Source organism: Balaenoptera acutorostrata, chromosome 3 (genome assembly GCF_949987535.1).
Source record: "Balaenoptera acutorostrata chromosome 3, mBalAcu1.1, whole genome shotgun sequence".
Taxonomy (NCBI): Eukaryota; Metazoa; Chordata; class Mammalia; order Artiodactyla; family Balaenopteridae; genus Balaenoptera; species Balaenoptera acutorostrata.
The window spans coordinates 96,876,324-96,900,087 of NC_080066.1; the positions used below are offsets into that span (position 1 = coordinate 96,876,324).

General features: G+C 40.9%; 1 protein-coding gene across 2 annotated transcripts in view; it reads right to left on the reverse strand.

Moving 5' to 3' along the window:
- Positions 1 to 23,764, reverse strand: part of EIF2AK4 (eukaryotic translation initiation factor 2 alpha kinase 4) — a 108,846-nt gene that overhangs the window by 41,445 nt on the left and 43,637 nt on the right. For both annotated transcript variants that reach the window (XM_057542039.1, XM_057542038.1), the window contains 8 exons: positions 21,220 to 21,326; positions 20,147 to 20,304; positions 9,019 to 9,452; positions 8,399 to 8,468; positions 6,077 to 6,160; positions 4,193 to 4,315; positions 2,200 to 2,304; positions 265 to 322 (listed from right to left, as the gene is read on the reverse strand). In XM_057542039.1, coding sequence (XP_057398022.1) covers positions 265 to 322; positions 2,200 to 2,304; positions 4,193 to 4,315; positions 6,077 to 6,160; positions 8,399 to 8,468; positions 9,019 to 9,452; positions 20,147 to 20,304; positions 21,220 to 21,326 — 1,139 coding nt within the window. The remainder of the gene's footprint in view (positions 1 to 264; positions 323 to 2,199; positions 2,305 to 4,192; positions 4,316 to 6,076; positions 6,161 to 8,398; positions 8,469 to 9,018; positions 9,453 to 20,146; positions 20,305 to 21,219; positions 21,327 to 23,764) is intronic.

Here is a 23,764-nt window from a genome sequence, read left to right on the forward strand (position 1 = left end):
TTATGCTAAGTGTCCTTATCACAAAATTAATAATAATAGTAACAATAAATAAGAGGGCAGGAAGAAACTTGGAGGTGATGGATATGTTTATGGCATAGATTGTGGTGATGCTTTCTTAGGTGTGTATGTACCTCTAAACTCCTCAGGTTGTATACATTACATATGTAAAGTTTTTGTATGTTACAAAAAGATAAAAGAGAAAAAAAGAAATTTTGTGGATTGCTTGTTAACACACTAATTAAATATACAGTCTTCTGGATTTACCTGAAGGGTCTGATTTAATCAAGTGATCTCCTGATGTATCCTCTTGTTTGCCGTCAGCCTAAAAATTCAAGTAAGCCAAATAACAAATTAAAATGTTATATTATTCCACAGGAATGGATTATCATTTCTAAATGAAGACTGACTGAAAAATATTACACAGAAACCAGAAAAACTATAATAATGCTTTTTTGAGCTTTAAGTTTTTTTTAGTTTAGTTAGCCTACTAATGCAGGGCTCACTGGAAACCCCAATGAGATCAAGGAGAAGGGCAATTCACCGCAGAACTCCTTCGTGGCAGAACCCCCTGAAAACTTACCTAAACTAATTTATTTTCATATTTCAAATGCCAAAACAATCTATTTACTGGGAAGAGTAAAGGTATATTAATAACAACAAACTCACTTTCTAACTTTTCTAATTTTCCCACTGGGTCAATTTTTACTCTTTTTTCCTAGAGGCTGGTCACCAAATATGTTCCACTGTCACTGCTAATACCTCTTAGGTAGCCTCACTTCTTCCACTATATCTGTGACAGCCCTGTTTCCCACATTCCCCTAAATCACTATTTTTTGGACATCTCTCCACAGATTCCTATCACGAGCACTGCCATCAATAACAAGAGCTCTAATATTCGTAGAGCCAGGCAATGTTCCAGGGCTTTACCTATATTCTTATTTTATCCTGGTGACAACTTTGAAGCTGCTACTTGTATTAGGCACATTTTATGGAAAGAATACTAAGAGGTTAAGTAACTTGCCCAAGGATTCTAGCCCAGGGCAGTGGGGCCTCCAGAGCCTGTGCGCTTATCTACCTCCCTACTATTACAGCCTACAGATATCAAGTTACATTTGTTAGTCTGGGGATCAAATCCCCATAGCGCCCTTCCTTGGTCTTAGCACTCTTCAAATTCCCCAGTGCTCTGGTCAGGACCATGTCCTTACTGTCCCCCTTCCATTTCCTCCCTCTCTGCTCCTTCTAACCTCACCGTCTAATTTAACCCCTGAGGTTTTTCTCACCATTAATCCAAATCCTAGTTTCTTTTTTTGACCACCCTTATAATTAACTGCATTTACCACAGATTTTGGTGCCTAATCTCTGGCTTATGATGTTAAGTAAAACTCTTCCCCCAGCACTCAAGGCCTGACACCTCCAAGAATCCCCAACCTTCAAGCATCTTCTCTCACTGCTCCCATACACCTCATAGTTTCAACCAACCAGACAACATGCTGGCCTTCAACAATCATGTCTGCTTACCCCAGGGCCTTTGCTTATGCTGTTCTTTCTCTCGGGAAACCCCTACCCTGGTGTCACCATGCCCTGCCCTCAATCTCAGCCTACTGGACTCCCACCATCCTTTAAGGCTCATCTGAACTACTGTTTTCTTTATACAGCCCTTCTTGGTCCTCATAACCATATGCAAATTTTCTCCTGTTTTTAAGTCTTATATGACTATTTCTCTCACCTCACATTATTTTAGCTTTGTATGTTTAACAACTACTCTACAGTGTTGTGAAGAAGAGCATTAATACGTTCTGATTTATGTTGTCTAGAACTCATTCTTCTGATGTTTTACGGGTTTTGAGCCTTATTTCCTTAAGCTAACTAAAAGCCCATCGAGTGTAAAGCATCTAGTCCAGTGCCTGGCATGGTAGACCAAAACACCAAATTGTTTCATAAAGTATTTCATGCCTTTGACTTAAATATCACCCACAAACTAATAATTGTATGTCTCTCAAGTGGAACGCACTCACTAAAACGTATTCACAATTTCAAAGCCTGCAGGATCATTTGCAGCTGCCCCTTCAGACTTGTATACTTTCCTGGGGATTACACAGCAGGGTTCAGGGAACTCATAGTCATGAGAATGTTAGAAGACAGGATAATTAAGGCACATGGGTCCATTTTCAGGCACACCTGAATTAAAAAAATACTCACAGCAAAGGCTAGATGGTCTGTCGCCAAACCAAAATCACCTATTTTTACATGGTCATCAGAATCCAAAAAAATGTTGACAGGCTTCAAATCTCGGTGAATCATTCCCTGATGGAAAAGAGCAAAGAAACCAACAATTTTTTCCCAAACATAACTTACATCATACCTGTTTCCTCATTTGAAAGGCCAACCTAGTGATGAAAATTGGATGAGGTCTTCTCATGCAGACCATGCTAGTCCAGGCTGTCTGACCTCCGCAATGTCTCCCAAATGTCCTGCCAATGACCTTGCCACCCTCTCCCAATCTACCTGCTGGTGGTCTTGATCAGGTCCAATCCAAATGGTTCCCTTTGGCATCCAAGACCCCTGTCTATCAGGTTCACTGCGATCTTTCTCTCTACTGCATCACAAAACCCTTGCTCTGGTCAGGGAGACACACACCATTTTCATTCCTTCTTCTACTCCTTTCTTCAGGCTATCTGCCCTGCCCAGGCTTTTCTCCACTCATTGGAACTGTATCAATATTTACAAGTGCCAACTCATTCACGAAGACTTCCACAGTAATTCTAATAATTCAACTTTGCATTCCCAGCACACCAGGTAAGTGCTCAATGACTACTTGTTACGTGAACACTACTTTCTCCCCTTCCTAATAGCATCCTCATCATGCTTACTGTTTCCGGTACTATAATACAGGAAATAAATGTAATAAAAACACTTTATGGTGTGATCTCTCTTACTGTTACATGAAGGTAAATTTCAGCTCCCTCAAAAAAACAGGAAGTCCCTCTCAAGTATGGGGTTTGTCATACACTTGTGCCTTTCTCTATTTCTAGGTTTGGCACAGTGTTAGACACCCAACAAATGGTTGGCAGGTACTGAGCAGATTAGATGGCAAGGAAGACAGCGCACGGAGCACGGTTCTAGGACCCCAGGACGCTAGCACAGTAATAGAGTTCTAATGACCTTCATTAGAGCTCATTTTTATGTCCAACCTTGTAAGTTCCACTTCCACTGAATCATTTATAAACTAGACATCTGTAAATTATAGTCCTGGCTTTTTAGTATAAATATGGTACAGTATAAATATTTTAAGGTTAAAGAAAATTGAGGCAAAGGAAAAAACGTATTTACACTAACACATTAGACAATCCCATTTTTCAAATGTAAGCAGCGTTTCATCTTGAAGCTAGGTCCATTAGCATTTACATCGTGATGACAATTTCTAGCTCTGCAGTGACATTTTATACATGTGGCAAACTATGTTAGTCTCATCTCTACCCTTGCTAGATGACTTTCTAATTTTCCCATGTTCCTAGGAAAGGTAGCACTGAGTCAGAATCACATATCTTGGCAGGTATTAATCACACTCTCACTTTATCTAAACCACTCAAGGAATCCTCCTCATGTTCCATACATGTTCAATTATTTCCACCTAACCCGGAGGCTGGCAAACTTTTCCTGTAAAGGGCCAGACAGTAAATCTTTTAGGCTTTATGGGCCACACAGTCTCTGCCACAACTACTCAACTCCACAGTGGCAGCACAAGAACAGCCACAGGCAACACATAAACTGGTATGGCCCTGTTCCAATACAACGTTATTTATGGACACATTTGAATTTCATAGAATATTCAGGTATCATGAAATATTACCCTTCTTTCAATTTTTTACAACCATTTAAAAATGTAAAAAAAAAAAATGTAAAGGCCAGTCTTAGTTCACAGGCTGAACAGAAGCAGGTAGGGAGTTAGATATGACCCATGGGCTATAGTTTGCTGACCCCTCTTCTATCCTTCAATGCTTTCTTTGAACTTTGATGCTTTATACTATTTTCTTGTCTTTTGATATGTTCTATTTCCTATAAAAATAGATTATTTCAACATACCCATAATTTTCCCTCTAGTTTAGGTTTTCTCAAATCGCACAATATTTGATTTTGCCATAAATTTTATGTAAACATAAGTTTTTCAGATACAAAATGTTGCAAAGTTTACTTTTTCATGGATATAAGCCAATCCATCCAGAATCTCTCGGAAAAGCCTCCAGAGCCTGACGGTGTCTCGATATAGTCCCTGGTCAATGGTGTCACGTAAAGTGCTCTTTTCACAGTACTCCATCTATGGACAAGAACAAACCAGGCAGGATTTGATGATACAGAGTTTCAATTAAGGAGGACAATGGCAATTAATGTAATCCCCCATTTTAAAACGTGTACCACGGATTTTAAATACTTATGGAAAAGGCTTATTTTTTTTTAATTAAAAAAAGAAACCAACAGTATTAAAAAAAATTGGGAAGAAAAATATGCATAATCTTAGCACCCCAACAAAATCATTTTTATTTTTTATATTATTGTTCATTAAAAAAATAAGACTTTAAAATCCTTGTCACATATAATATGAAAACACTTAGAATTAAGTAAAATTTTATTTTTTGTTTTACAAGATTGTTTCCAAACCCAAATTTCCAAGAAGGGCTAATTAATAATCCAATGATGTCATTAGCCTTTCTCATTTGCATGTTAAATTAATGACAATGACCTTCAAGTCTAGAGCAAAACATTGTAAATACCGAAACATTTAAGAAAGGGCTCTACCTCATCCTTGTTAAGTGTATTAATCTATCAGAAAACTGCAATATCATTTAAACCTTAGAGCAACATGCAGCATTTGATTTATGAAACTAGCCTATGTTTCAAACCAGTGCCACAGTTGAGATTTCTCATGAAGGACTTTCTTGTTTTCAAAGAGAGGAACATGTCATTTTAAATGAGAGGAATATCCTCTCATGCTCAGAATAACATCTACAAACTCTGACTCATCCTCCAGGCCTCCCTCCCACACCAAGATCCTACCACACCTCCCGTACCTCTGCTAGGTACTTCTGTCTCACTGTAACTGTTTACAGCGTAATGGGATGTAGTAGATACTCAACAGTTAGCGGTTTTGGGGACAAATGCTTTATCGTGTGTGAGTGGTTTATGTTTAGGGAAAACCTAAAACCGGCTGCAACCCCAGGAAAGCAACCACCTAACTAGACTCTTTTGAAACGTTACACTTGTCTGAGGGCTCCTTCTTGGGCATAGTACTGTATCTCACATTTAAAGATCTGCCTCCTTGCAGATGTGACTGAAAACACTAATAATGACTCACGGTCCTGTTCACTTGGGCCAGAGGCAAGTTTTCCGCTTCGGTCTGTGGCTGTCCCTCTGCTGGCTGAGCTCGCCACTGTCCAGAATGCGCCCCTCGGGAGTGTGAGCAGGACAAAGCCTATAAGCTTCCCTTTAGCAATGCCTCACTGGAGCTGGTTCTCCTGTCCCCCAGGGGTTCCAGGACAAACCACTTTCCTAAAACCAGGTTGGTGTTTCTTCTGTACACACGAGGATGTATGTGCCTCGTACCTTGCTTGTCCAGATTTAACTTGTTAGACAAAGTAGAGTTTCTGTACATGCACAGTCTAGCGCTTATGGAACTCAGGTGGGTTCTAATTACTTCGCACATGTTATTTCGTTTATTCTTCACAAGCCACTGAGGTAACTGCTACTGTTTAATTTACAGGTGGGGAACCTGGGACATAGAATGCTGAAGAACCGTGCCTGAGCTCACAAAGCTGTGACCGGTGGATCCAGGATGTGAACTTGACACAGCCTAAGTCCAGAGCTGGAACCACTGCCCTGTGCCGTCTCCTGCTACGGTACAGGAGAGCATGGGTTCAAGGCAGGGGGAAAGGGCCTCCATGCTATAATCCACTCTGGCCAATTAATCTTTGGCAGTGCGGTGAGCCCTCTTTGCTTGCTCTCTTGCTCTCATCTCCCAAAACCCACCCACCAGCAACTACTGGGAGTTGCCGTGTCACTGAGCTGCATGCCAGGGCCTCACCTGGATGTAGAGGTAGTGCACAGCCTCAGTGGTTGCCGGTGGCTCACTTTCATGGCAACTGTTCTTTCCATTGCAATCTTCGTCCTAACCCAAGAGGAACACACGAGAGCTCAAAATGAGGCTGAATGAAACAAGATCATCACCACCACCAAGTTGTTTGTTCCTGCCCCTACCACATACATAGCTATCCTGCTGCCTTAGAGGGAAGGTGAGAGAGCAGAATAACAACCACTGTCCTTTAGATGCTTACAGCATTTAAAAGGCAATTCTGCCAATACCAGAATCTAATGCACAGTTTACAGGTCTGTTACTGTACAGAACAATGATGGGGACAATAGGAAACAGGTGGGTATTAAAGGTAATCCACAGAAAGGCTCTCAGTCAATTCCTTCTCACCACTTGCTATCTTTCTATGGATAAGAAGGGTAGAATGTATACAGGCTAATATTTTAAGGCTTCAGTTTTATTGGAATGCCTACCTTTGATGGTAGGCTTACTTTGGAAATAGAAGATGAGAAATCCATCTTTAGCTAAAACAAGTTAAATGCGATCACATTACCAGACGGCACACTGCCCTCGGCTACAGCACTGAAGAACCACCACCCAGCTGCCACTCAGGGTGACCGATCCTTTACACTACTTTTCCACATGGTTAGTCTGCTAGACCCCTACAGCTGTTTTTCTAACTCATGTCCCTTAAAAAAAAATTCTTTCTTCTTCTAATAGACATATTTAAATACTCCCTCCTACCCTCAAGTATGGGAAAGCATTAGGTAGCATGTGACTGTTTCTGATCTGCATTTTTTGTGTGGAAACATTTTTTCAACATTTTTTCTTTATTGAAGGAAAAAAACTGCTCTGGAAACAATCAAATTCTACTCTTTTTTTTTGGCCACACAGCGCGGCTTGTGGGATCTTAGTTCCCCGATCAGGGATTGAACCTGGGCCCTCTGTAGCGAAACCTCAGAGTCCTAACCACTGGACAGCCAGGGAATTCCCTCAATTCTACTCTTGAATCATTTATTTATTCTGGGGATTATCTGTACAAGATTGTTAATCTCTTAGAGGCTTCTACCATCAATTAGAATGCCCATGGGATATCTCCCATAATTGAGAAAAACCAGAATTGTAAATTTGGTGCCCCCATAATAATTATATGCATAACGAATGCGAAAACCAAAGCAGTTAGTTTAGACTACTTACGCTATTATTCCTTAAACTTCCTCAGGGGTTAAGGGAATTTTAATAGAAGAGGCAAGTACTTTTAAAAAATGCTGGGACTTCCCTGGCAATCCAATGGTTAAGACTCCATGTTTCCACTGCAGGGGGCACAGATTCGATGTCTGGTTGGGGAGCTAAGATTCTGCATACTGCGCAAAAGAAAAGTGCTGGCTAAAGCATTCAAACCTCATTCAAACCAATTTAACTGCTTATCTAAGACAGTCTATGTGTAGACTTTTTTTAATCTGCTATGAATGCATCCTGCTTGTAATTATATTTTTATTCCTGGTAATAAAGTCACTGCATCCAATCCCCAGCTGCAGAAGGTTTCTCTAGCAATAACTGACAGCCCTGGAAATTACAAAGCTTCACACCGAACTCCAAGCCATCAGCACTGAGGGGCTCTGCTGGCCTGGATGCAGGAATATACAGAATTGAGTGGGGTCCAAGGCTTAGGGCAGTGTTTCTCAAATCTTTCAGACCATGTTGTATTTTATATTACACCTAATACATATACTCATAAGAGACAAGTTCTACGAACAGAGTTTATCTTTACTAGTGTGATACATTTTGGTATTCTTTGCTCTTCTCTACAGCATTAAAAATAAAATGAAGCTGGTTGTAACCCTTGAAACTGATTTCATAACCCATTACAGGATCATAACCCACAATGTTAAAACACTGTTCCAGAGGATGGTTTATGAGAGTAAGTCATCAAGATTAATTGATGTGAGAGAGACCTACAGAACTCCACAATTAGGCTGTTTAGTTACTCAATTAATTTGCATTCAACCCTCACCCCCAACCACATAATGTTTCCTAAAATCCTCTAGGAAGTGGTTTTCACTAAAAGCAAAACAAAACAAAAAAACCCAGCATGTCAATTTATTCTTCTCTTTTTATTATGTGGATAAATTAAGACCTATAAGTAACCATATGAGTAGCATATTTAAAAAAATCATGTTTTAAAATCGACAGTTTCTATATCTGCATATCAGATTAAGGCTTTACTATTTTACCTGAGGTTGATAACATCAAACATTTGCTTATGTACCCATCCCATGATGAATAAAAAGGTGTAACTTCTATTTATATATTTACCTGATTCTGACTTTTACTGTTCTCATCTTCATTGTCAAAGATGATATCACTGTCAGAATCTGAAGCAGGTCTTAAAAAGAGAAATAGAGAAAGACTAAAGAAACCAAATTCCCTGTTATAATTCAATAGCTCAGAGTTATGATAAACTGTATCCAAATGGATACAATGAAATAAAACCATGAATGTAAATGACCAGGGTGGATTCTGAGATGCGTTAAACTTTAAACTTTATTTTAGGATCATAATTATTGGTTGGTAACCCTTTTTAGAACTGCAGTAGGTTCTATGTCAAGACTCCAAATTAGTTCCTTTATGTTCCACAGAGTCGGAAGCCCTTATCTAAAAAGAATGCTCTTTTTAAAATCCTATTAAATGTATTAAGAGGACGGACTGGAAGAAGTTTCTATTTTTCCTTCCTCCAGGGCTTGGATTTTGGAGATCTCCTGAAGATATCAAAGGGAAAAAACCCTTGGACTGAATGAATTTGGTTACTCTCTAAAAATGAGTTGCATATACATGTATTTCATCATGGTCCACAGGACTGGATTTCTAACCAAGTCCCTCCCCTTCCCCGGCCTGGGCTTGGCGAGGATGAACCAGCAGCGCCCGGGAACTCTTACAGGAAGGACTGTGAGAAGACGCCGTCGTGTTCCTCGTCGTCATCCTCGTCGCTGCTGGAGTCGGGGCCGGCGGCGGGGAAGCGGGCGCTGGCCGAGCGCTCACCCGATGTGCTCCACTCCACCGAGCTGCTGAGGATGGGCGGCGGCGCGGCCGCCTCCACGCTGCCCGGGCCGTCTGTGCCGCTGTCGCCGACGGGCGGCCGGGGCAAGGCTCGCCAGTCCAGCGCCTGCGGCCCCGCGTCCGGGGGCGGCGTCGTGGGGCCCGCCGGCCGCTCGTGCCTCTCGATCCAGGCGTTGTAGTAGCGCACGATGTTCTCGTGGTGCAGGCGCGACAGCAGCGTCACCTCGCCCTTGATTCTGCGGAAGTGCTTGCTGGCCGGGTTGATGGGGATGCGCTTCACCGCGTAGCAGCAGCCGTCCAGCTTGTTCTGCACCTGCCACGCGAAGGAGAAAGGAGAGGGGTCCGGCAGGTCAGCCACTCCAAACCCTGTACCGACTGGCATTCCTACCGTGTCAGCCCATCCCCTCCCAAGGAGAACCCCGAGTTCTGAGTCAGAACCCACAGCTACAGTCGAGGACCACGTGTCTGAAGTTCTTAAGGTGAAGAAAGTCGTGACTGCCAAAAACAGAAAACATTTCACCCCAAGCTAAATGTATAGAGCCTGCTAAGAGACTCTGGGGAAAACATAATCTCCACTTTAATCATTCATTTTATTGACAATTACATCCCTGCTTTTCCAATATCACATCTGCTATCTAAATTTCCAAGTAAACCTTGTTGCTTTTTTAACGTTTTAAAAAAATTATTTTCCAAACTCAGTGTAAATTTTTAGAAGGTGATTTTAGTTTCTCTCCACTTGTTTTTTTTAAACATAAAGTCTGCTAAACACAAACTAAGCAACAGTTTTAACAGACCTGCATGCAAATTCTAATTCTCAACTTACAAAGAACTTGGGCAAATGACTTAATTTCCTTGAAACTCGATTTTTTAATCTATAAAATGGCATTTATGCCACTTCCCTTACCTCAAAGGTGACTGTGAGGATTAAATGAAATGATGTGAATAAAGCACCTGTATCAAGGTGTCACAGAGAAAGGTGTTCAGTAAATAAAAGGGATTGGCATTAACACAATTACTGCCCATCGATTTTATTACTAAGATTGAAGATTTACAATTGATGTTATGTAAGGAAACTAGAACAATACAATTAAGAATAAAAGAAAAACACAAGAAAAATACAAGAAAATGTTTCAAAGGCCAAATCTCCGTATCTCACACAGAGGCATCCTTATCCCGGGCAGTCTTGCTATGCAGTTGGGTTGACTGAAGTATTTTTTATAAAATTTTGTTTTCTGAACCTTCCAGTCCCAACCATGCAGGGCAACTGAAGTGACGGAAACTAACAACTTGCCCATCGCAGAGGGAGAAACTAGTTGGTTACAAAAGAGAGCATCATTCTCTTATCTGGCTCATAGGCTTCTATGCCAAAAGCTACTTATAGGAATGAGAAAGGAATACTATAAAAATGAGTTTCAGATTATCTTTTTTGGGGTACAGAAATAGTGGTACAAAGTACGTTTTTGAGTAAAACAGGTATTAGTCTGAATGCTGGTTGAAATGTCTTAGTGATGTATGTGACCTCAGGCAAATGACGTAACTTCTCTGAGCATCAGTTCCCTCACCTGCAAAATGGGATAATACCTATTTCATAAGAATGTCGTGAGATTAAAAGACAAGGTTCATGAGCCACCTGGCACACAGCCTCAAATAAGAAATGTGCTCCAAAAAAATGACAGCCCTGTGTTCTTTTACTGCCACGTTAATAGAGTGGAGAACTGTGGGAAGTTTTGGCACTGTCTTTCAACCTCATGTCTCAGTACATATCACATACACTATTGTAACCAAGCAGGACCCTATGGGGCCTTCCCGGGACAAATCACCCACCATGTCCTCTGCCTGTGTCTTGTTTGTAGAAAAGCTTTAGTCTCCCAGGCCTCCTGAGTCACAAAAGGCTGCTCAATAATGACTGAAAGAATGTGAATATGTAGTGACAAAAAAATAGCAGTTGGGCCAGGAGAATTGGTAACAATTTAAAAAGTGAATCAGCCATATAACAGTCACAGAATCTTTAGTTCTTTCCTGAAGGACATAGATAACATGTCTGATGCACATTCCTGAGTTGTTTTACAGACACTAAAACTAAAACCTCCACCAGATAGAAGAATCTAACTGCATGATGAGCATGAGCATGTAGCCCCCAGACCAGCTGGAACCCAAGGACTGATGATGTTAACCCCTGTGACACCACCTTCTTACCTCACTGTCACCCAATCAGAGAATGGTACACGAGCTGATCATGCACCCTGCAACTCTCTCCCTCACCTTGCCTTTAAAAATGCTTCCCTGGGATCCACTGGGGAGTTTGGATCTCTTCGTTATTAGCTGCCCTTACTCCTTGCTTGGTGCCTGCAATAAATGCTGCACTTTCCTCTACCAAATCCTAGTGTCAGTAAGTTGGCTTTACTGTGAGTGGGTGAGCTGACCCAATTTTGGTTTGGTAACACTATGTGTCACTGACTGGGGTGTGGGGCTTGCTACACTAGAACTGCTAGGAATTCATTTATTAAAATGCAAAGGTGCATTAACAGTAATGGGTCCAATTGCTAATGAAATTCCAGATCTCTGAGGAGATGGCCCTACCTTAACCTGAAAACAGATATGGGGTGTGAGGGCTGTTGGGTTCTCATAGGGAGAAACCATAGGAAAAACATGGGGGATTAAGTTACTAAGATGTTTTTGTTATATGAGCTTACTAATCATTTTTAACTACTTGCAAGGAAATGAAGTTTGATCATGTTTGGAATTCAAGAATCTAAAATATAAAGAAGTTAAAGGAGTTGATCAAAATTACAGTGTGAGTTAAAGGGATAATATAAACTTCAATCATCCACTCCTCTTAAAGATAACCATGATTACCTAATCAGGATATCTGTCTGCCCAAAGTAGATCTATTTAATCACCGAAACATAATATCTATACTTTCAAGAAGAAAGTTGAAAATTTCCCATGATATTATGACTTTCTTTTGGAAAACTTGCTTAAGTTTGTCTTTCTGTAGAAAAACTAATGTAATTCTTTTTTCAGTGTAAAAGGCCTTCCACAGCGATACAGGTAATGCTTCCTAATAATACTCTCAGAATCCTAAACAGACTCATGCCCTATTGATGGTGGGCTACCTTCTTATGGGTAAGATGACATATCTCATATGGATTTGATAACAGTAATCTGGGACTCTTAAAATCAAACAAAATACTTAAATTACACAAAAAGAGTTGAAAACTCTCTCTTAAGGGGCAGATGATAATAAAAGTTGCCCAAACAGCCTGGAATAAGGAAGGGAAGACCTAACAGCAGCACACCTTAATAATGCATCACGGAGGAGCTTCAAGATGGTGGAAGAATAAGACGTGGACATCACCTTCCTTCCCACAAATACATCAGAAATACATCTACATGTGGAACAACTCCTACAGAACACCTACTGAATGCTGGCAGAAGACCTCAGACCTCCCAAAAGGCAAGAAACTCCCCACGTACCTGGGTAGGGCAAAAGAAAAAAGAAAAAGCAGACACAGAAGAATAAGGATGGGACCTGCACCAGTGGGAGGGAGCTGTGAAGGAGGAAAGGTTTCCACACATCAGGAAGGCCCTTTGCGGGCGGAGACTGCGGGTGGCAGAGGGGGGAAGCTTCGGAGCCACGGAGGAGAGCGCAGCAACAGGGGTGCAGAGGGCAAAGAAGAGAGATTCCCGCATGGAGGATCGGTGCCGACCAGCACTCACCAGCCCGAGAGGCTTGTCTGCTCACCCACTGGGGTGGGCGGGGGCTGGGAGCTGAGGCTCGGGCTTTGTTCGGATCCCAGGGAGAGGACTGGGGTTGGCTGCGTGAACACAGCCTGAAGGGGGCTAGTGCACCACAGCTAGCTGGGAGGGAGTCCAGGAAAAAGTCTGGAGCTGTGGAAGAGGCAAGAGACTTTTTCTTGCCTCTGTTTCCTGGTACGCAAGAAGAGGGGATTCAGAGCGCTGCTTAAAGGAGCTCCAGAGACGGGCGTGAGCCGCGGCTATCAGCGTGGACCCCAGAGACGAACATGAGATGCTAAGGCTGCTGCTGCCGCCACCAAGAAGCCTGTGTGCAAGCACAGGTCACTACCCACACCTCCCCTTCCAGGCGCCTGTGCAGCCCGCCACTGCCAGGGTCCCGTGATCCAGGGACAACTTCCCTGGGAGAACACATGGTGCGCCTCAGGCTGGTGCAACATCATACCGGCCTCTGCTGACGCAGGCTCGCCCCGCACTCCGTAACCCTCCCTCCCTCCGGCCTGAGTGAGCCAGAGCCCCTGAATCAGCTGCTCCTTTAACCCCGTCCTGTCTGAGCGAAGAACAGATGCCCTCAGGTGACCTACCCACAAAGGCGGGGCCAAATCCAAAGCTGAACTCCAGGAGCTGTGCAAACAAAGAAGAGAAAGGGAAATCTCTCCCAGCAGCCTCAGGAGCAGCGGAGTAAATCCTCACAATCAACTTGATGTACCCTGCATCTGTGGAATACCTGAATAGACAACGAATCATCCCAAATTGAGGAGGTGGACTTTGGGAGCAACGATATATATATCTTTTTCCCATTTTCTCTTTTTGTGAGTATGTATGTGTTTGCTTCTGTGTGTGATTTTGTCTGTATAGCTTTGCTTTCGCCATTTGTCCTAGGGTTCGGTCTGTCAGTTTCCTTTTTTTTAGTATAGTTTTTAGCACTTGTTATCATTGGTGGATTTGTTTTGTCGTTTGGTTGCTCTCTTCTTTCTTTCTTTTTTGTTTCTTATTACTTAAAAAGATTTTTTAAAAATAATTATTTTTTATTTTAATAACTGTTTAATTTAATTTAGTTTAATTTTATCTTATCTTCTTTCTTTCTTTGTTTGTTTTTCTCCCTTTTATTCTGAGACGTGTGGATGACAGGCTCTTGGTGCTCCAGCCAGGCGTCAGGGCTGTGCCTCTGAGGTGGGAGAGCCAACTTCAGGACACTGGTCCACAAGAGACCTCCCAGCTCCACGTAATATCAAACAGCAAAAATCTTCCAGAGATCTCCATCTCAACGCCAAGACCCAGCTTCACTCAACGATGAACAAGCTTCAGTGCTGGACACCCCATGCCAAACAACTAGCAACAGAGGAACACAACCACACGAATTAGCAGAGAAGCTGCCTAAAATCATAATAAGGCCACATACACTCCAAAACACACCACCAGATGTGGATCTGCCCACCAGAAACACAAGATCCAGCCTCATCCACCAGAACACAGGCACTAGTCCCCTCCACCAGGAAGCCTACACGACCCACTAAACCAACCTTAGCCACTGGGGACAGACACCAAAAACAACAGGAACTACGAACCTGCAGCCTGCAAAAAGGAGACCCCAAACACAGTAAGTTAAGCAAAATGAGAAGACAGAGAAACACACAGCAGATGAAGGAGGAAGGTAAAAACCCACCAGACCTAACAAATGAAGAGGAAATAGGCAGTCTACCTGAAAAAGAATTCAGAATAATGATAGTAAAGATGATCCAAAATCTTGGAAATAGAATGGAGAAAATACAAGAAAGGTTTAACAAGGAGCTAGAAGAACTAAAGAGCAAACAAACAGTTATGAACAACACAATAAATGAAATTAAAAATTCTCTAGAAGGGATCAAGAGCAGAAAAACTGAGGCAGAAGAACGGATAAGTGACCTGGAAGATAAAATAGTGGAAATAACTACTGCAGAGCAGAATAAAGAAAAAAGAATGAAAAGAATCGAGGACAGTCTCAGAGACCTCTGGGACAATATTAAACGCACCAACATTCGAATTATAGGGGTCCCAGAAGAAGAAGAGAAAAAGAAAGGGACTGAGAAAATATTTGAAGAGATTATAGTTGAAAACTTCCCTACTATGGGAAAGGAAATAGTTAATCAAGTTCTGGAAGCACAGAGAGTCCCATACAGGATAAATCCAAAGGGAAACAAGCAAAGACACATATTAATCAAACTATAAAAAATTAAATATACAGAAAAAATATTAAAAGCAGCAAGGGGAAAACAACAAATAACATACAAGGGAATCCCCATAAGGTTAACAGCTGATCTTTCAGCAGAAATTCTGCAAACCAGAAGGGAGTGGCAGGACATATTTCAAGTGATGAAGGGGAAAAAACTACAACCAAGATTACTCTACCCAGCAAGGATCTCATTCAGATTTGACAGAGAAATTAAAAACATTTACAGACAAGCAAAAGCTAAGAGGATTCGGCACCACCAAACCAGCTTTACAACAAATGCTAAAGGAACTTCTCTAGGCAGGAAACACAAGAGAAGGAAAAGACCTACAGTAACAAACCCAAAACAATTAAGAAAATGGAAATAGGAACATACATATCGATAATTACCTTAAATGTAAATGGATTAAATGCTCCAACCAAAAGACACAGGCTGGCTGAATGGATACAAAAACAAGACCCGTATATATGCTGTCTACAAGAGACCCACTTCAGACCTAGGGACACATACAGACTGAAAGTGAGGGGATGGAAAAAGATATTCCATGCAAATGGAAATCAAAAGAAAGCTGGAGTAGCAATTCTCATATCAGAAAAAACAGACTTTAAAATAAAGACTATTATAAGAGACAAAGAAGGACACTATATAATGATCAAGGGATGGATTCAAGAAGAAGATATAACAATTGTAAATATTTATGCACCCAACATAGGAGCACCTCAATACATAAGGCAAATACTAACAGCCATAAAAGGAGAAATTGACAGTAACACAATCATGGTAGGGGACTTTAACACCCCACTTTCACCAATGGACAGATCATCCAAAATGAAAATAAATAAGGAAACACAAGCTTTAAATGATACATTAAACAAGATGGACTTAATTGATATTTATAGGACATTCCACCCAAAAACAACAGAATACACATTTTTCTCAAGTGCTCATGGAACATTCTCCAGGATAGATCATATCATGGGTCACAAATCAAGCCTTGGTAAATTTAAGAAAATTGAAATCGTATCAAGTATCTTTTCCAACCACAACACTATGAGACTAGATATCAATTACAGGAAAAGATCTGTAAAAAATACAAACACATGGAGGCTACACAATACACTACTTAATAACGAAGTGATCACTGAAGAAATCAAAGGGGAAGTCAAAAAATACCTAGAAACAAATGACAATGGAGACACGACAACCCAAAACCTATGGGATGCAGCAAAAGCAGTTCTAAGAGGGAAGTTTATAGCAATACAAGCCTACCTCAAGAAACAGGAAACATCTCGAATAAACAACCTAACCTTGCACCTAAAGCAATTAGAGAAAGAAGAACAAAAAAACCCCAAAGTTAGCAGAAGGAAAGAAATCATAAAGATTAGATCAGAAATAAATGAAAAAGAAATGAAGGAAACAATAGCAAAGATCAATAAAACTAAAAGCTGGTTCTTTGAGAAGATAAACAAAATTGATAAACCATTAGCCAGGCTCATCAAGAAAAAAAGGGAGAAGACTCAAATCAATAGAATTAGAAATGAAAAAGGAGAAGTAACAACTGACACTGCAGAAATACAAAGGATCATGAGAGATTACTACAAGCAACTCTATGCCAATAAAATGGACAACCTGGAAGAAATGGACAAATTCTTAGAAATCCACAACCTGCCGAGACTGAACCAGGAAGAAATAGAAAATATGAACAGACCAATCACAAGCACTGAAATTGAAACTGTGATTAAAAATCTTCCAACAAAGAAAAGCCCAGGACCAGATGGCTTCACAGGAGAATTCTATCAAACATTTAGAGAGCTAACACCTATCCTTCTCAAACTCTTCCAAAATATAGCAGAGGGAGGAACACTCCCAAACTCATTCTACGAGGCCACCATCACCCTGATACCAGAAACAGACAAAGATGTCACAAAGAAAGAAAACTACGGGCCAATATCACTGATGAACATAGATGCAACAATCCTCAACAAAATACTAGCAAACATAATCCAACAGCACATTAAAAGGATCATACACCACAGTCAGGTGGGGTTTATCCCAGGAATGTAAGGATTCTTCAGTATATGCAAATCAATCAATGTGATACACCGTATTAACAAATTGAAGGAGAAAAACCATATGATCATCTCAATAGATGCAGAGAAAGCTTTTGACAAAATTCAACACCCATTTATGATAAAACCCCCCAGAAAGTAAGCATAGAGGGAACTTACCTCAAAATAATGAAGGCCATATATGACAAACCCTCAGCCAACATCATTCTCAATGGTAAAAAAGTGAAACCATTTCCACTAAGATCAGGAACAAGACAAGGTTGCCCACTCTCACCACTATTATTCAACATAGTTTTCGAAGTTTTAGGCACGGTGATCAGAGAAGAAAAAGAAATAAAAGGAATCCAAAACAGAAAAGAAGATGACATGATACTATACACAGAGAATCCTAAAGATGCTACCAGAAAACTACTAGAGCTAATCAATGAATTTGGTAAAGTAGCAGGATACAAAATTAATGCACAGAAATCTCTTGCATTCCTATACACTAATGATGAAAAATCTGAAAGTGAAATTAAGAAAACACTCTCATTTACCATTGCAACAAAAAGAATAAAATATCTAGGAATAAACCTACCTAAGGAGACAAAAGACCTGTATGCAGAAAATTATAAGACACTGATGAAAGAAATTAAAGATGATACAAAAAGATGGAGAGATATACCATGTTCTTGGATTGGAAGAATCAACATTGTGAAAATGACTATACTATCCAAAGCAATCTACAGATTCAATGCAATCCCTATCAAACTACCACTGGCATTTTCACAGAACTAGAACAAAAAATTTCACAATTTGTATGGAAACACAAAAGACCCTGAATAGCCAAAGCAATCTGAGAAAGAAAAGCGGAGCTGGAGGAATCAGGCTCCTGGACTTCAGACTATACTACAAAGCTACAGTAATCAAGACAGTACAGTACTGGCACAAAAACAGAAATATAGATCAATGGAACAGGATAGAAAGCTCAGAGATAAACCCACGCACATATGGTCGCCTTATCTTTGATAAAGGAGGCAAGAATATACAGTGGAGAAAAGACAGCCTCTTCAATAAGTGATGCTGGGAAAAATGGACAGCTACATGTTAAAGAATGAAATTAGAACACTCCCTAACCCCATACACAAAAATAAACTCAAAATGGATTAAAGACCTAAATGTAAGGCCAGACACCATCAAACTCTTAGAGGAACACATAGGCAGAACACTCTATGACATAAATCACAGCAAGATCCTTTTTGACCCACCTCCTAGAGAAATGGAAATAAAAACAAAAATAAACAAATGGGACCTAATGAAACTTAAAAGCTTTTGCACAACAAAGGAAACCATAAACAAGACGAAAAGACAACCCTCAGAATGGGAGAAAATATTTGCAAATGAAGCAACTGACAAAGGATTAATCTCCAAAATTTACAAGCAGCTCATGCAGCTCAATATCCAAAAAACAAACAACCCAATCCAAAAATGGGCAGAAGACCTAAATAGACATTTCTCCAAAGAAGATATACAGATTGCCAACAAACACATGAAAGAATGCTCAACATCATTAATCATTAGAGAAATACAAATCAAAACTACAATGAGATATTATCTCACACCAGTCAGAATGGCCATCATCAAAAAATCTATAAACAATAAATGCTGGAGAGGGTGTGGAGAAAAGGGAACACTCTTGCATTGTTGGTGGGAATGTAAATTGATACAGCCACTATGGAGAACAGTATGGAGGTTCCTTAAAAAACTACAAATAGAACTACCATATGACCCAGCAATCCCACTACTGGGCATATACCCTGAGAAAACTATACTTCAAGAAGAGTCATGTACCACAATGTTCACTGCAGCTCTATTTACAATAGCCAGGACATGGAAGCAACCTAAGTGATCACCAACAGCTGAATGGATAAAGAAGATGTGGCACATATATAAATGGAATATTACTCAGCCATAAAAAGAAATGAAATTGAGTTATTTGTAGTGAGGTGGTGGACCTAGAGTCTGCCATACAGAGCGAAGTAAGTCAGAAAGATAAAAACAAATACCGTCTGCTAACACATATACATGGAATCTAAAAAACAACAACAAAAAATGGTCATAAAGAACCTAGGGGCAAGACGGGAATAAAGACACAGACCTACTAGAGAACGGACTTGAGGATATGGGGAGGGGGAAGGGTAAGATGGGACAAAGTGAGAGAGTGGCATGGACATATATACACTACCAAATGTAAAATAGATAGCTAGTGGGAAGCAGCCGCATAGCACAGGGAGATCAGCTCGGTGCTTTGTGACCACCTAGAGGGGTGGGATAGAGAGGGTGGGAGGGAGGGAGATACAAGAGGGAAGAGATATGGGGATATATGTATATGTATAACTGATTCACTCTGTTATAAAGCAGAAACTAACACACCATTGTAAAGCAGTTATACTCCACTAAAGATGTTAAAAAAAAAGTTTAAAAACAAAATCCTTACAAAGAAACAAACAACAACAACAACAAAATAACGCATCACTAGTTTTCCATCTCAGTAATAGCTGCAAAATAAAAGCCATCAAGACCATCTGGGGCCATTTCTCATTTGAATTCCATCTCAATTCTAATCCTGTAACCCTCTTAGCTACAGCAACTCTAAAAGCAAATGGGAGAAAAAGAGAACAATTTTCTTTCTAAACCAAAGCACACAAAAACGTTCTTCATGCAGAGGTCTTGACTCAACTTGAAGTGTAGTTATAATCATGTGGTTTTCACGTTAATGCACTACATCAAGCAAAGGAAGAGGAATGATGTGTTCTTAATGTGTCTAGTGTAACTTTAAATAAAGCCTTTAACTCCACGAAGGGGAAGATGATTATTGTTTCAAATGGTCATATTCACTTCCCTCCCTACTCTCAAAATAGAAGTCCTAAAGTATGCAGAAATGGAACAGGGAAAGAGCTTTAAAAGGGACTGGGGACAACTCTGTATCGCACCTTGATGACAGCTCCAAAAGCTCCTTTGCCGAGAAGCTGTAATTCTTCAAACTCAATGAAGTAGCGGGAAAACTGTCTCTGTGTCTCACTGAAGAACGCAGCACTGGGTAGCTGGTTGCTAGGAATAACAGTCTCCACGTAATCTTGTCCTCCAGAATCTGAGATAAAACAAAAGGTAAGAGGCGACTGAGGCTTTAAAAACAGAGGAAGAGCTGCAACATCCAATGACAATGCAAGCACGGGAGGAAAGGGCCCCAACCAAGGAGTTTTAAAAAGTACCTCTTACCTGGCAGACCCTTTAATTCTTTCCTCACCTTGTCCTCCTTAAAGTAGGTAGAAATATACAGTTAGCCCAAATTTACAGGTAGGGGTAACTGAGAGTAAAGAAATGACCGAGGGCTTCCCTGGTGGCGCAGTGGTTGAGAATCTGCCTGCTAATGCAGGGGACACGGGTTCGAGCCCTGGTCTGGGAAGATCCCACATGCCGCGGAGCAACTGGGCCCGTGAGCCACAGCTACTGAGCCTGCGCGTCTGGAGCCTGTGCTCCGCCACAAGAGAGGCCGCGACAGTGAGAGGCCCGCGCACTGCGATGAAGAGTGGCCCCCGCTCGCCGCAACTAGAGGAAGCCCTCGCATAGAACGAAGACCCAAAAGAGCCAAAAATAAATAAATAAATAAATTTTTTAAAAAAAGAAATGACTGAATGACAGAGCCAGAAGCCAAACCCAGGTCTCTTGATCATCCCAGTCTCTGTCGAGGCTCCTGCATCTGCTACCTGAATAACAGCAGGGAAATCTAGTTCCAAGGCAGTAATAAGGGTGACATGATGAGAAGGGTTACCCCACACTAAGAGGCTCCACCACCAGACACTCCATCAGAAGAGGCGGGAAAAACCAGGATGGCAAAACACCTCCACGTAGACAGGACACGCTGAAAGAATGGATTTATGTATAGCCCAGCATAAAACAGATAAAATAAATGATGAATGCAGTCCTTTCCAGTCTTAGGTTTATGTACACCTTCAAAATAATTTATGTTAAATAGGCTATCAGAAAAGAGCGGTAACAGACTCACCTTCAGGACTTTGCTCCAGTAAAGGTATTTTTGGCTGAGGATTTATAAAGCTGTGTTTTAACAACTGCTGAGGACTCCATCTTTCCTTGTCATCTAAGCAGACACACCTCAGTGAGAGGAAAAAAGAACCTCAGTGACGCACAAAATAAATGCTAAACTAATTAATCCAAGGCTTTTAACTATGGGTTTATTTTTAAAAGATACACATTAGAGAATTCATGTTACTATGGGCCAAAATGTGCTCATAAGTGAATTTAATTTAATAAACATTCTTGCAGGATTTACATGGTGAGCACCAGGCTGCATATAAGTGGGGGAATTAAAAAGAAAAGTACAGTCTCTAGAGGCAAGAAGACTGATGCTCATGGAACAATATTTTTAAAAGTCTAGGATAAGATAGCACAAGTAGGTCATGAATTTTCACTCCCACTAACAGCTTAATGAATTGCCATGCTAAGCTAAGCGTTTCTGGGGAACAGTCATAAATAGAAGTTCCCAAAGGAAAAGCAAATCACATAGCTGATGCAGGGCTGAGGCCCAATATGATAAACTTTAGATGAAGCCTGTTCATCACAGTTTGGAGTACGTTGGTAACAATTAAGAACAACCTTTTAAAAGCCCCACATTTTATCACCTAGTTTCTTTTAATTATCATTCCTTGAGCCTACTAACTTTCTGTTTAATGTTCTAACAAACAATTTGTTTAATGAATGAAAACAAGCCATACCTTTAACCCAGTGTTTTTCAAAGTGGGGTCCCCGACCAGTAGCATCAGTATCACCTGGGAATTTGTTAGAAATACAAATTCTCCACCCCAGTCCTAGTAAATCAGCAACCCTGGGGGTTTTTGCAGTAATCTGTGCTTTAACAAGCTCTCCAGGTGGTTTCAATACGCAAGAAAGTCTGAGAATCACTGTGCTAACTAATCTAATAAGCTGGTTGGCTTTCATAACAATGACCCAAGTAGCACCTGACCCTAATTATAAAAAGGTATTTAAAACAATCAACCATCACTGTGAATTACGGACTTAAATCTACACCTATAAATTGTTGACAGCAACTATCATAAAGGGTAACATTTAATTTTTTCATGTCACAGCACTAAAAAGTAAATCACTCCAAATTTCATACTTTGAGAGGGCAAGAAAAGACTGCAATAAAAGCATTTGTATAAGATACTGTATTTTCCCCTAAATTTAAAATTAATTTTTATTTATTTATTTTAACATCTTCATTGGAGTACAATTGCTTTACACTGGTGTGTTAGTTTCTGCTTTATAACAAAGTGAATCAGCTATACATATACATATATCCCCATATCTCCTCCCTCTTGCGTCTCCCTCCCACCCTCCGTATCCCACCCCTCTAGGTGGTCACAAAGCACCGAGCTGATCTCCCTGTGCTATGTGGCTGCTTCCCACTATCTATCTATTTTACATTTGGTAGTATAAATAAGTCCATGCCACTCTCTCACTTCATCCCAGCTTACCTTTCCCCCTCCCCGTGTCCTCAAGTCCATTCTCTACGTCTGCGTCTTTATTCCTGTCCTGCCCCTAGGTTCTTCATAACCATTTTTTAAAATTAATTTTTAATTACATCAGTAACACATGAATACTTTCTCCTTCCAAATATTAAAACACCACTGGTAAGGATAAAGTCTTGGACAACCATCCAAGCAAAAGATAAAGTTTTAATTTGTGGATATTGATTTTTTTAAAATGACATCATCCTGTACATATTATTCTTCAACTTGCTTTTTTCATTTGATCACATAAAAGTTTCTGCACCCAATTCTACTGAGGGAAGGGGCTGTTTCTCCACACCAATAGGCAATTCCCCAACACCAGTTGCGTGTCGTATGTTCAACTCAATTCTGACACTATCTACCTGGAGAGAGCATCAGATCACACAGGTTAAGGGCTCAGTCTTATGAGACTGCCCTCCCCACCCCCACTTGGGACACCAATAGCAAGTCCAGGCTGTGACCAGAGATTCCGACGACCTCCTCCCTGGGTTCAATTAATTTGCTAGAGCAGCTCAGAGAACTCAGAAACATTTTACTCACTAGGTTACCAGCTTAATGTAAAAGGCTATAACCCAGAAACAGCCAGACAGAAGAGATGCATAGGGGTATGTGGGAAGAGACTTGGAGCTTCCTTGCCCTTTCCGGGCCGCCACCTACCCAGCACCTCCATGTGTTCACCAACCCAGAAGCTCTCTGAACCCTGTCCTTTTTGGCTTTTAATGGAGGCTTCACTACAAAGGCATGACTGATTAACTCACTGGCCACTGGTGATCATTCAACCACCAGCCCTTCCCCTCTCCACAGAGGATGGGGGTGGGAGTGACAGTTCCAAACCCCTAAATCACGTGGTTGGTTCTCCTGGCAACCAGCCCCATCCTTTGGTACTTTCCAAAAGCCACCTCATTAACATAACAAGAGACAACTTTGCTGTTATCCCCATTTTTCAGAGGAGGAAACTCAGGGTAGGGAGTTTAAGTCACTCGCCAGAAAGGATAAAGGTGGGATATGAACCCAGCTGTC